Below are 13,685 nucleotides of genomic sequence, written 5' to 3' on the forward strand. Positions count from 1 at the left end.
TTGTCTGTCTTTATTTTCTATAAATATGCAAAGAAATATTTGTCTTCTTTGAGAGTAGCCCTTGAGTCTTTGTCAAAGTGAAAATTAACCAGAATTCAAAGGCCACGTCTACTGTCCTCACCATTAGTTTCTGTCTCCTATCTGTAGTGACTTTGATATGTCCTTAGTGTCCATATGAAGAAATACATGTACATCCAAATATTTTCCATGCAAAACCAAAATTATTTTTTTGTGAACTTGTTTAAAATATATTAATTACAGACATTTCCTTTTAGTTTATCTTTGTTCATCTATGGCTACTATATGTTCCCCCAAATTCCATTTTCATATTATTTTAAATTTTTTGACAAATATGATTTATTAATTATATAAATGCAATATGCTCTTATGTCTTTGCAAAATTTCCTTATAAATATATTAAAAATTATGCTAACTCTCTTTGATAAACCATGCATTCCATTTTTGATGTGGGAAATTTTACCAATTATTACTTCTGTCTAGCACACAAGAAAGGTGATCCTTAGAGATACTGAATTTCATTACTTTAAAATTCAATGTGGTTCCAGCCACGCATAGTCATAAAGATATTACATATTTAAGGATAACTTACTGACGCTTGTTCACAGAACTAAGCTTTCCCCTGATATCATTCCCTCTCCCAGCTCCCTCCCTCCCATATTGTTGGAAGCATTACCCCAAATACTCCAGGATTTAAATAACAATATTTAAAAGACACTTAACACCACAACAGGGAATTTGCTGCCATGACACGAACAATACGGTTACTCCAGATGCTGTATTCAAACTGTATGGGCCCATTGAAAAAATAGATATAACCTATAAGAAAAAGACCAAAAAGAGAAATTTGAGTTTGAAAGTGATAATTGTTTACTCCAGCTAAAATTAAAAGTCTGTTCTGTTAGACCCCACATTTTTGAAAACATGCCAACATTTATCTTATTGAGCTTTATAAACCCTACCAATGCTTTAATATATTGCTTGTAGCTTAAGGGGCGAAAAGGTCTAAAGATTCCCAGCTCTCCTAAATTATCACCTCAAAATAGTTGTTGTCTTCTTAGGAGTTCTTGTTTTGATGCTTGCAGCATTAATATTAGTTATTTGTTGTAAGTTAGCGATAATATCCCTTTTCATAATTAAAGTAAAAATCATTATATAGTTATGATAGCCATTGGTCTTCCTATATAAATTACTCCCCACTCTATTGTTGATTTTAATTATGGCAATACTCTGCATCATGGCATCCTTAAGCATAATTTAAAATAGTGTTTAAGGTTTGGCATCTTTTATTCATAGAATTACCCATCATTAACTAAAATTCTCATTTATTCTAAGCATATTATCTTTTGTTTGCTATCTGTGTAAGTAGTCACACAGGAATGACTTAATTGCCACAAATTTATTAGCATATCTAAGTCCTTTATAAAAATCATTTATAAGAGAAATGATTCTGAGGGGCTACAAAAGCCCTCCATTAAGGTCAGTGCAATGGAACTAGTTACCATTTTTCTCGTAGACAGCATCTACATTATCACCAATTCCTGGGAAGTCCTCTTCTATTAGTCTTGGGTAGCCTTTATTCATCATTTGGTTAGTATCATCATAGCTATTTAATAAGAAAAAAAAACTCAGTTAAGTTGTATTTCTTAGAAATTACCTCAGAAATGATATAATGAACATAATGGCATGTTTCAAAATTGATGTTTTAAAATTTTAAGTCCAATTAAAATATCTGGTAGCTTTTTAAAATAAGGAATTATAAAGCTGAGTGTATAGTGGATGCGTGGTGAGTCTTTTTTGAGTTGCCTGAAGGCCATCTTTGTAAAGACAGTTACAAGTTCATTTCCATTTCACAAAGTGCATATCTGTTATAAAAGTATGTTATTAAGAAAGTGTTCTTAGAGGGAAATAAATATATGTTTATGCACTGAACAATTTTCTATTGATCTCTCGCTGTGTGTAAGAGATGGTTTTAGCATCTTGAGCTACAACAAATGACTACAAAAGAAAAGAGTGGCTCTAAAGAGATAAGAATTATATGTATGTATGTGTATTTTTAAGAGGACTTGAGACTTTTAAATCTCAGTCTGAAGAGCTGCCTGTAGGAGCTGACAGAATAGAAATTGATATGACTGGTTTGACATTTTAAGTAATGCATGACATGATAATTTAAAATAGCACAAGCTGTTAGAGACTCCTTTTGCCTCTATGATACAAGATGATGGGTCAGTAAATATGGCTGCCATACCTCCAGACCTGGTTTTCTGAGAAGAAGAGAGTCTTCCCTGTATCCTCAAAGTGAACAGCTGCACTTATCTTTTTCACCTCTTTTGGAAATCCTAGTTCGGATATTTTTTTTGGATAACCTTCCAGAATGTCATAACCATTAAGAGCCCAAAATTTTCTGCCTAGAATAAGTGAAAGAACAGTTTTATTATCCAAGGGAATCTATTAGGACTTACATATGTAGACAATTACTTTAACAAAGAAAGACTCATCTTATACATTTAGAAACAAATCAGTGTTTGTGGTTACCATGTTTATGAAAGATAGAAATATGAGCATTCTTCAAAACAATAAGTTTTAAGATCTTGATTTCCTCCTAATTATGAGTATAGCCAACCAAATATAATAATTAATTTGGCAATTTATTAGCTATGAATATTAAGTTTGGAGCTGCGTGACAAATACATTAAGATTTCTGTATGAATAAGCACAGTAGAAACAGTAAATTAGACTGAAAACTCAAATTTTATACGAGATAAAAAGTTATTATTTCCATCTCTAAAAAAATAACTTTATTATAGCATTAATTATAATAGTCAAACAACAGAAACAACATCAGTGTAATGTTATATAAACATCATAAATTATTATCATGAAGATGGATTAACAATTTGGAACAGTTTTCATGATTTTATGTCAAGGGAACAAGTAGAATATTAAAATGTATGTACACTATGAATATAAATACCATGTTTCCCCGAAAATAAGACCTACCCCAAAAATAAGCCCGTTAAGATTGTCAGCCAGGCAGGCTCATTTAATACGTTATGACGATGTTCCAGAGGAAGATGACATGACTGTATTTGAATAAATGTAGATTGTTTTACATGAAAAAATAAGACATCCCCTGAAAATAAGCCCTAATGCATCATTTGGAGCAAAAATTAATATAAGACCTGGTCTTACTTTTGGGGAAATATGGTATTAAAAAATATACATTACATATGGTGAAAAATTAGAAAAGAGAGAAAATGAAATATGATAAATTGATTTTTCAAAAAGGGGAATTATGGATAATATTTTTTCAATTTTTCAAAATGTACATTGTTACAGTGTTTGCTCAGTAAATAATTTTAAAGAGGAAATAAAAGAAAAAACTGATTGCTGTGAGACGAAGTATTTATCATATATGTATATGTGTATATGTATATATATGTACACTCTTATATACTTGTCGTAATAATGTAGACTCCTTACTTGTCAAATCTGGGGATACTTGGTAGGAAGGTTTCAGGTGCTTTCTGTTTTAAATTTTGTTATACTTGGTTCTTAATTTAGTTATATTTTCAGTAACCATCATTTTACTAGGTCTGGTAGCATGAAGTTCATCATTGCCTACCCTGGATATGTGGGAGGCCTCACCAGTGGAAGACTTACCTCTAAAGATGAAGATAAGGTCATGGGAAGGGTGTTCATATGCAGCATCAATACGATTGGGAAGTTCTGGCCAAAACGATTTTGTTAAAAACAGCTCCGCATCAACCTGCTGAGGATGCAGGCGCCAGAAGAATCTAACACAAAAATAAAAACACAGTTATGTGTCATTTTGTAAGTGCAATATCCTGTTAGCCACCTGTCTACATCAATGCAGGTAACTTAGATACATCCTCTCTCCATGACCTGTGAAAGGAGAAAGATTTCCATTTCTCTTTAAGTGCCTATTAACCAAACTCTTGCTATCCTAATTCTAGCCTAAAGTATTAAAATTTAAAGTCTCACAGAGCTTTTGTGAAGGCTCTAAGTTCTTTGTTGGTTGAGACCATGCTTTGCTCAATTTTGCTTATCTTGCAAGTGTCAAGTAAATGTGCCAGGCACTGTGTAGGGCTCTGGAAAGAAAACATGAGTTACATAAACTATGTCATCCAAGATCTCATGGCTTGGGGAAACTGAGTGAGAAAATACTTGGAATACAATGTAACTAGAGCTGTAATAGAGGGGGTGGGAATGCTAATGGATCACAGATGAGTGAAGAATTCATGAATCAATAAATGAACAAATAAACATATTTATAAGCATAGCAAAATTAAAAATTAATATTTCATTTTGTTACCTACAGGTTTAGATTGTAAAGAACTTCCTCTCTTGTATTCCAACATGCACACCCAGTGCAAAATCTTTCACACCAAAAGGAATTCATATGGACATTATGAGTAAGTTTGTTAACACGGGAATTGATTTTAATACTTTTGTGTTGTTCAAATAGATAAATTGGATTTACATATTCACATGGTTATCTTTATTTAAAAAAAAGACTACAACCAAAGATATAGAAACAGCTGCACCATGCCAAAATTCTTCATTGAAAAGCAAAATGCTTACCCATCAGTCATTTATTTTATCTGAAATATGTAAATAAACTGCACAAAGTTCTATGATTTTCACTGTTAACTTCACCTTTGGAAGTTTGAGTGGATATTTTGGCAATTTGCTTACAAGGCCTCACAATATTTGTTACATGCAGATTCTATAAAATAATATCAAGAGTACCTGTCTTTAAAGATTATTGTTTCTCCTCGGAGACTGGTAATGGCATCAAGGGATAAGGACGGATCACACTTGTCTGGCGTTTTGGGATGTTTAGGGTTGGGGTCTTCATCCCCTGGACCTGCAGGCATAAAATGAGTGAAAGAAGCGATTTGGGATGACCTTACTGATGCCCTGATCCTGCTAATGGAGAATAGGGAGGGTTCCCTCCAGGGAGGGCATTAAGTTTTGCTGATCCTATATAATGACCCAAATACCATGTAATCTACGGCCTTCCTCTAGGCTTCCCAAGGTTTTGCAAATAAGGACTACCCCTTCTGCTTTCATCCTTCAAGACCCGTTGAGATTTATCTCAAGTGCAAATTTAAGTTTCTTGAGGATGGTGATAGAAATGGGGGTTGGGTTACTTTGAGGAAATTTCCCCCAAGCTTTGCACAACCTTTTGACAGATTACTCTTGAGAAATACATTCCTTTTAAAGCCATTTACCAAGGCACATCGTCCTTGTGGGAGCCCTCCTCTTGACTCTTTCTCTTGCCTATTTTACCAGCTGTCAACATCAGCTAATGTTGCTTCACCAGTTTACCACAGTGCAGCGGCATCTCTGTGAAAAGCCTTTCGCCTATGCTAATGGGACTTGCCTCATGTTTGTAAATTTCTACCAGCTCACATGAGTGTAAAAGGGGTGCAGTGCCCAATAACTATTCTAAACTGCTCTTTCTCTACCTAGTTCATGTTAGTTCTATAGTCAAATCCCTTGGTCACAGTATTGTAGAAATAATAATTGCAAAATACTTGCTCACAACTACACTAGCTGCTATAGTGGATTTAAATCCAGAGGGGAAATAATAGGTTGCGGGGCATGAGCAAGTTTTCTGAGGCATGTGTTCTAGAAGTGTTTACTTTAATGGCTGTGCACTGTGGCTTTAACTCTATTTATGGCAGGTAATTTTGCTTACTTGGATTTAGGTTTAAATATTTTGCAAATATTATTGAAAATTTGGAAGAAAAAACAAAGAGATTCTTACAATGGTCACTGTAGATGTTGATTAAGAACTACCCCCAGTCATTTGAATGGTTTTTACTGTGGCAAACTAGAGTGACTGAAGAAATGCTCAAAATTCATAAAAGCTTTCACCCTCAACTATAGGCACACTATTTAAACTCTACAGGGCTTAGTTTCTTCACTGGTTAAATGGAAAATGAAATATTTTCCTTTCTTACGTCAGAGGTATCTTGAGGGTATAAATGTATCTTGCAATATATAAAGCACAAGTATAAGAAATTATATTCTGCAAAAACATTGGAGAACAGCACATTTCTACTAGAGCAGGTAGTTTGATTTGGAAACAAAAAATGAGTATGTACACCTAGGTTTTAATAACAAAAAGAATGATAGCAATATTGTTAATGGTATATTCAGTAATAATTTAGAAAAGTAAATACATAAATCTATTCTTCTTTTAAACTGATAGATTAAGAGTTACCATAGAGAGACTGTATCCCTTGTACATCATCATCAGGAAGCATGAAGTGGCTTTTGCCAGTGTAGGTGTAGATGGGAAACATGAGTGCTCCCGGGTCCTTCGAGTGGTCGAGACCTAAGGAATGGCCAAACTCATGGGCAGCAACAAGAAACAAGTTGTAGCCTGTAAGAAAACAAAGAAACAATGAGAAAACAAGATCCTCTAATGACCAGTTAATGAAAAGAATGTTTGTTATTTTCCTCATCTATTTTGTACATCATCATTTATCTTTCTTTGATATTTTAATCACTTTTTAAAATTAATATTCAGTTGCTTGAAGGAAGATGCAAACCTCGATTTAATCCTCATAAATAATTTAGTGCTCTCTTTGCTTATAGCTGACTACACAATTAGAACAGATTGCTCTCCAATAATTAATAATCAATACGAATTTTCTGTGAAGACACTAACAATCCTGACTCTTTGTTTTCCATTCTTTGTTTTCTCAGGTCACGTGAGAAAAGTGAACAGTGATGACCTTAAATGAAGAGACATGGAAATCCCATGGGGTTTCATATACAGGATGCTGCCTAGAACATCATCTAAATAAGAAGCAGCATCCAAAGGAATGATAACCAAATATGGAGGAGGCCCTACATAGGGTCTCTGGGACTCTATTTGGGAACAAATTCAAATCAAATGATCCTTTTCAGAATATCTCCGGACTTTAGAGTTTAAAGAAACAGAAATTCTGAACATGATTGGCCAAGTTTCCTCTATTCTAAAAACTACTGTGATTCCATATTTACATTATTTCCTCTAATCATTCTTTCCACCAATATCCAAGGCTCCTAATACTAGTATTTTAAATTGGAAAAAGATAAAAGATTAAAAGAAAAGGAACACATGAAAGCTGGAGTCAGTGGTTTCAATTTGACTTCAAATACCCTTTGCTAACACACCCTATGTATGCATGAAGAAAATGTATAATAAACTTAGTAATTGTGCAGACCATAAGAGCAATCAAAGTTTACATAATCTGAGTGCCAAGTAATTCATCATTAAAATGACTAGCAATGGATACCACTCTTGGCCTTCAGCTGAAAAATTAATCCTGATTTATTTGTGGATATTTTCATGTATTTCAATTAAATATTTCAAACCCAGAATTTATACAGGAACCTAATACTGAAGTCTATTGTGACTTAATCTTAAAATACTAGATGTTAGTTTTCCTTCCTAAAACCATTCTTACCTGTGAAATATCTAAAACATAAATATATAAATTCTCACCTTTCCTTCCGAAGACAGATTGGAGGCATTGGAGTCGAGGCATTAATCATTCAAGGCCCAGTTTTACTCTTTGGAAAAATAATCTTTTTAATTTATATGAGTAATAAAAATTAGCTATCTATGAACATTACTTCTAATTGTCACAACTAGTGTCAATACAGCTCCAGAGTTAAGTCCTACTTGGAACAATCTGGTTTTTCTTCCAAAATTAACATTCCCAATTCTTTGGAGCCTTCAAGATTTAACTACTGACTAAATTCATTCAACATTCAGTTTCATTTTGCTCTAGTAATTACAACTTCATCTGGTCTGTTTCATGTTGTTTGGAGTAATATACTATCTTGATTTCTTACAGTGATATTTATAAAATCAGTGATATAGGCAAGTCTGAAATAGGTTAACTCATATAATAGGGAACAGAAATTAGACTGGACTTGTGCCATTAATATTCCTACTTGGAAACAAAAAACTATTTCAACTCACATCCAACTCATCTATGACCTACATATCCAGGCCTAACAGTTTTTAGATATATATTTGTAATAAACTGTACTTCTTTAACAGGTCAAAAGGCACTCCACAGTAACAACAACTTGGTTGACAGAAAGACATTTTTGTCCTTTTTCAAACAAGTAGATTTTGCTCATTTTTAATGTTTCACATTGGTTTTAAGAAATGTCACTTGTAGAGACTAATATGTATAAGATAAACTTTTAAAATTTTTTGGAAAAAAATTATCAAATACCAAATATAATTCATAGTATAATATATTTCTTAACTTCTTAACAATGGGTTCCCTGACCAATCTAACTTAGTAATTATCAATTATATCTTTATAAGAATTATTACCTCTGGAACTACTTGTCCAAGTTTCGTCATCATCAAAATGGGCATCCCCTCCATAATTTGGCCCAGGAGGAAAAGCATGAGCCAAGAGACCAGAAGGTCCATCAAATGGGTAGAAGTCGCCATGCTCTACACATAAAAGCAAGAGTTAAGAATCTAATTATACCCAGTAGTGCTTAGTACAGGTGCTTGGTGAATTTTTGTTGAACTGTGTAAAAATTAATGAATGACTTAAAGAAGAAATAAAATGGAGCCAATTAAGGAAGGAGAAGAATATTAAAATATTTCAAAAATGATTCTGCATTTCTACCTTTAGTTCCAAAAGAGATCATGATATCAGCAGTGCCATTGTGAAGCCTGGTAAAATTCAGAGGTGTCACATCAGACCAAACTTTGAAGGCCTTTTTGAATGCCTTTTCCACTTCAGAATGAGTCAAATCAGGGGTATAATTCACAATTCTATTCAACAGAAAAAGTTTCAATTACACTTTTAGAAGGTGAAAGCTACTTTAAAATATATTTTCTTGGAATATTGCTTTTCAACTCAAAATGCAATGGCTTCTTTCAAAGTCCTTCTAGAGATCCATTGTTTTAAAGAACTTACTAATTGTGATGTTATACAAAGATAAAAAAATGAAGAATTCAATCAAATACCTTAAATATCTCCAAATATCTGACCATTTAGTATTTTAAATTTAAAGTATTCAGATATTTAATAAAACTTATATTGCATGCTAAAAGTTTAGAATTGTATTGCTATAGCCTAAATAAATGAAATAGCTCTATAAAGTTCTCAGAGAGACTGGAACTCTCCCTTTTTAGTTGAGTTATAATAAATATGCATGATGTACTACATTTGCAAATTTTATTAAACCAACTTTTATTTCTATTTTGATTCATATCTAAAAGAGATACTTTGAGATTTCCAAAGAAAATTAATGCTGGATTAACGTAACAATAATCGATGTTATGAGACATTTCCATCCACAATATTAAAGTTACTCCTGGACTTATTTAATTTCCCATTAAATATTTTAGGCCTATCTAAAAAAAAATGGAACCATACAGGCTTTGTCATCAGTAACTTATACTGAAAATTAGACATTTAATACTATTAAAAAATTAACAAACATTAAAGAAAGGTAGCCTATGATTTACCTGTAGGTTAAATTCATTTTGGACCATTTGAGAGTTCGAGGGAAAACATTGTATTCACCAACATCAGGAACCCCACATCTTGGTTTTTTCATGATATCTAGGGTGTTATCATCAAGTTTGCCAGTCACCTCTAAGCCAAAAAAAGACTGCATTTCTCGGAGCCTGTCAACCATGGAGCTCACTGCAGTCTTCTTCAGGATACCAGCAGGATTCAGGGGATGGTAGTATGATTTGAGGTAGTGCTAGAAAAGAGACCAAAATAACCTGCTTTTAAAAAAGAAGGGCATTTATAATGTATATCACCATTGGGATTGGCAAAATACTCTACCTCTGCAAATTGGGAGTCTTCCTCAGACAAATCGTCATCATCCTCATCATTGGGAAGTGGCAGGGACCAACAAGGAGTCCAGCTCAAGAATAGGAAGGCAGCCAGGACACCTGGGTGCATCTTGACTGGTTGTACCTTCAGGCTGTTGTCTTTCCACAGACGAGTACCTTTACTTTTATAGGCCTACAATGGTGAGTCATCATTTATGGACAAGTTTCAACTTCCTAGTTAGTTGAAGGTAAACATGCTTACATGGCGATTTTTTTTCCTCCCAAGAAGTGTGGTTTGTGGTAGAATTTGAGGGAAATAGAAAATGAGGGCATCTGTCATTTCAGCAGGGTCTCAAAAACCATCTGGCAAAATAAACAGCCTCAGCATATTTATGAATACTGTGGGAAGAAACAGAGTAGTAAATTTTTCACTTCATTTGGCAAAAATGTTTTTCCCTTTGTAGGAAAGCAGCTACTTTTACTTTTATTATATGAGAATATCAAGATAATGCACTTACTTCCATAAAAATAAACCTGGTCCTACTTCCAGAATGTTTATAACCTGGTGAGTTCTCACCTTCATTTTCTCTAGAGCAGCTACAGAAGAAAATATTATGTCTACCTGAGGGTAACGTTATTAGACCAGAACCACGCTTGTTCACTCAGAGGTCTTACAGCATATCCACAGGATTGAGTGCTGTGGTTGGAAATTAAAAGCACTAATGTGACCTTTCAACAAACATGGAGTTCTGAATGAATTCGCCTCAGGTTCAGGCAGAGGTAGAAAAATATATTGGAATAAATATATAATAATACAATATAATGGCTAACACATATTGAGAGATTAGTATATGCTAGGCTTAAAAGGTATTACCTTATTTAATCCTTAAAGCAATTTTATGAAGTAGGTACTATTGGTAAGATTGTTTTCACTTTACATATCAGTAATCTGAGACAGAGAAGTTAAATACCTGTTTAAGGTCGTATGGTTAAAAAATGGTACTATCAGCACGTGAATCTAGGCCAGTAAACTCAAGACTTCATGTTCTTAAGCATTATCCAATATGACCCCATCCTTTCTCAGATATTTTCTTAAAAACTGAGCTGTGTGTTTCCTGTACCTCTGGGAGTACCCAGGAAAACTAGGACTCTAGGTAAGTACATGGCCAACTTCAAATTTCTCAATTTTTATTTTTAAGTTTGAATAATAAAGGTACTTTTGGTCAAAAAAAAAAAATCAGGAAAATAGTCCTCTGGTCTACTATTTCTTTCAGAACATCACACATTTAATACCATGAAATCAGAATGCCATTTTGGTCCCTCACAGACGTAAATGAAGAGAGCCTTATGGGTCATCAATTTCAGATTTATTTACTGATTGAAAATACATGTTAATTTCAATGATAAAGAGTCAGAGAGAAGCTCATGTCAGAACATATTAAGACAAAGAGAAAGAACATGAATACAGATTTAGAGTGAGTAGGGAAGGGATACCCCAATGTGTGGATGAAATGCTATAATCCAGATTAGCCAGTACCTCGGAGAAAACCAGAAAAGCCTATGAAATATAAGCAATCCATTGAAGGAAATTTATTATGCTTTTATCCAAAATAGAGTCAAATAGATCCTTACAATAGCTTATTTTCAATGAGTTCAAGGTTAGATTTGGGCTCAGTCTGCAATGCTGACCAATAATTTGTTTTAAGCCTCCTCCAGGTATAATATTTAATTTTGAGATTAGGTGAAAATTATCCAAAAGTTTGATTCATCTATTAAGCTTATAAGAAATTAGTGCATCAGAAAGCATTTGTTTTTACCGATAAATTTTCATAATCTTTTAAAATCTCCTTACATAATCAAAAAAGTCCTTGAAGATGTTTCAAAACAAATGACATTTTGTTTAATGTTTAGAAGTGAGATAAAAGAATAAAATAGGCTAATTGTAGTGATAGATTTCATATATTTATAGAAATGTTGCTACTTTAAATTAGAAGTTTATAAGTTCTGTATTTATTAAATCAATGAATGTTGATTGGGAATCGACTATGTAAAATACCATGCTAGTCATCTATGAAGATGAAATGAAGGATAAGATGAGAACTTACTTAGAATGATTACAATATTATCTCCACCACAAAGAAACATTTTTAATGAGAAATGAAAATAAATTACCTTTAATAATAATACTATCAAACAGCTTTAGTATTTATTAGTTTCTCATTTCATTTAAGAACATAAATAGTGCAAAAGAAAAAAACGTAGGTTAATGAGAACATGTTGTTACACATTCTGGAATTTTCTTACTGTGTTTCCCCGAAAATAAGACCTAGCCGGACAACCAGCTCTAATGTGTCTTTTGGAGCAAAAATTAATATAAGACCCGGTCTTATGTAATATAATATAAGATCGGGTCTTATATAATTTTTGCTCCAAAAGACGCATTAGAGCTGATTGTCTGGCTGGGTTTTATTTTCCAGGAAACACAGTAGTAGGGTAAATAAAAATTCCTCAGATTAAAGTAGAAATTGATTCCTTAAGAAAAAATCAGACTGCTTGCCCATAGACTATTGTTCACAGAGGAGTGATTTTGATCAGGATGTGTCACCATAGAGAAATATGTTGGCCAACTTCTTGTCTACACAAGTGCTTATCTTGGGTTGTTAATTATTAAGATTACTGAAAGCCAGGCCTCTGGGTATCACTGGTGAAGTGTTTGTGGTTTCAAATGATAACTTTAACACAATGAGGGTGAATTGGCTTGTACAAATAATTCTAACAATCCTAAGGACTCATTGGGAAATTTGAAAACCTGTAGAATGAGCAAATAAAACTGTGGACTAATTTAGGAATGTTTACCTACTGCTGATTCAGACATAAACTATACGGGACTTTTAAAAGTATATGTCATCATCAGTTTCTAAATTGAAAACATCCCCCCAGGAAAGATCCAAAAACATTTATGAAGAACACTTGAGTAAGGCACAAGGGGTTTCCAGATTAGGATTAATGGGAATAATAGGTCATTTGAGTTGGGCCATTTCTTGTGTGGATTATTACAGAATTATGTAAAATTCTGTAAGTCAAAGAATCTTTCAGATAAAAATTTTGGTTTCAGTTTAGAGTGTTGTAAATTATCAATACTGACAACGAATGACACTTAGCGTCTTTATTTTTCTAAGATATAAGTGATTTGATTCTGTGCAACTTCCCGAAGTAATGATCTTTGTAAATACTCTCTGATGGTTGCTTTGTTCTAGTTTCTGATTTTCCCACCCCCATAATCCCAAGGAAAAGGCTTACATACTCTTAAAAGGAGAACTGAACTAGAATTTAAACACTCAATCATATTGTTAATGTAAGAAACGTCCAAACCTGTAGAGAATTCTTATAATAATTTGAGCCCATACTGATGACAATGAGTTGGGAGAAAAATGTCAAATGCTCCAAAGAATAACAGTTTGGTAGTTTCTTTTATGCATTTGAGATTAAAGAGGGAACCTAAGGATGATTACATGAAGGTGAGAGAAAGCAAGGAGGATTGGATTACAGGCTGGTTAAGATGATTTCCTCTTTTTTGAAGGTGGTCACTCTTTAGAAGGAGAGGTCTGAAAGTGTGGTATTAGAAAAACGGTCTGAAAGGGGACATTTCAAAGTGTGTTAACCTAGATACACTGAAACAATGGACAGGACTTGCCTCAGACAAAGACAAACCTTTTACTAAAAATTTACACACCTGGATCATGACTAACCATTATGACCTGCCCATTTAGGCATTTATGATCAGATCACCTTATGACGTTACTTTCCATAACCCTTT

At 33.5% G+C, this 13,685-nt stretch overlaps 1 protein-coding gene across 1 annotated transcript; it reads right to left on the reverse strand.

Moving 5' to 3' along the window:
• Positions 1–736: 736 nt before the first annotated feature.
• Positions 737–10,004, reverse strand: MMP13 (matrix metallopeptidase 13; the record flags this gene model as incomplete). The annotated part of the gene is made up of 10 exons (XM_081063322.1): positions 9,879–10,004; positions 9,551–9,792; positions 8,703–8,851; positions 8,396–8,521; positions 6,275–6,436; positions 4,792–4,909; positions 3,682–3,815; positions 2,267–2,426; positions 1,521–1,624; positions 737–837 (listed from the first exon to the last, which is right to left on the reverse strand). Exons 1-10 carry the CDS (start codon positions 9,996–9,998, stop codon positions 737–739), a joined length of 1,416 nt encoding a protein of 471 aa, XP_080919448.1. The 5' UTR covers positions 9,999–10,004.
• Positions 10,005–13,685: the final 3,681 nt, after the last annotated feature.

This window comes from Rhinolophus hipposideros, assembly GCF_964194185.1.
Source record: "Rhinolophus hipposideros genome assembly, chromosome: 10".
NCBI classification, from domain to species: domain Eukaryota; kingdom Metazoa; phylum Chordata; class Mammalia; order Chiroptera; family Rhinolophidae; genus Rhinolophus; species Rhinolophus hipposideros.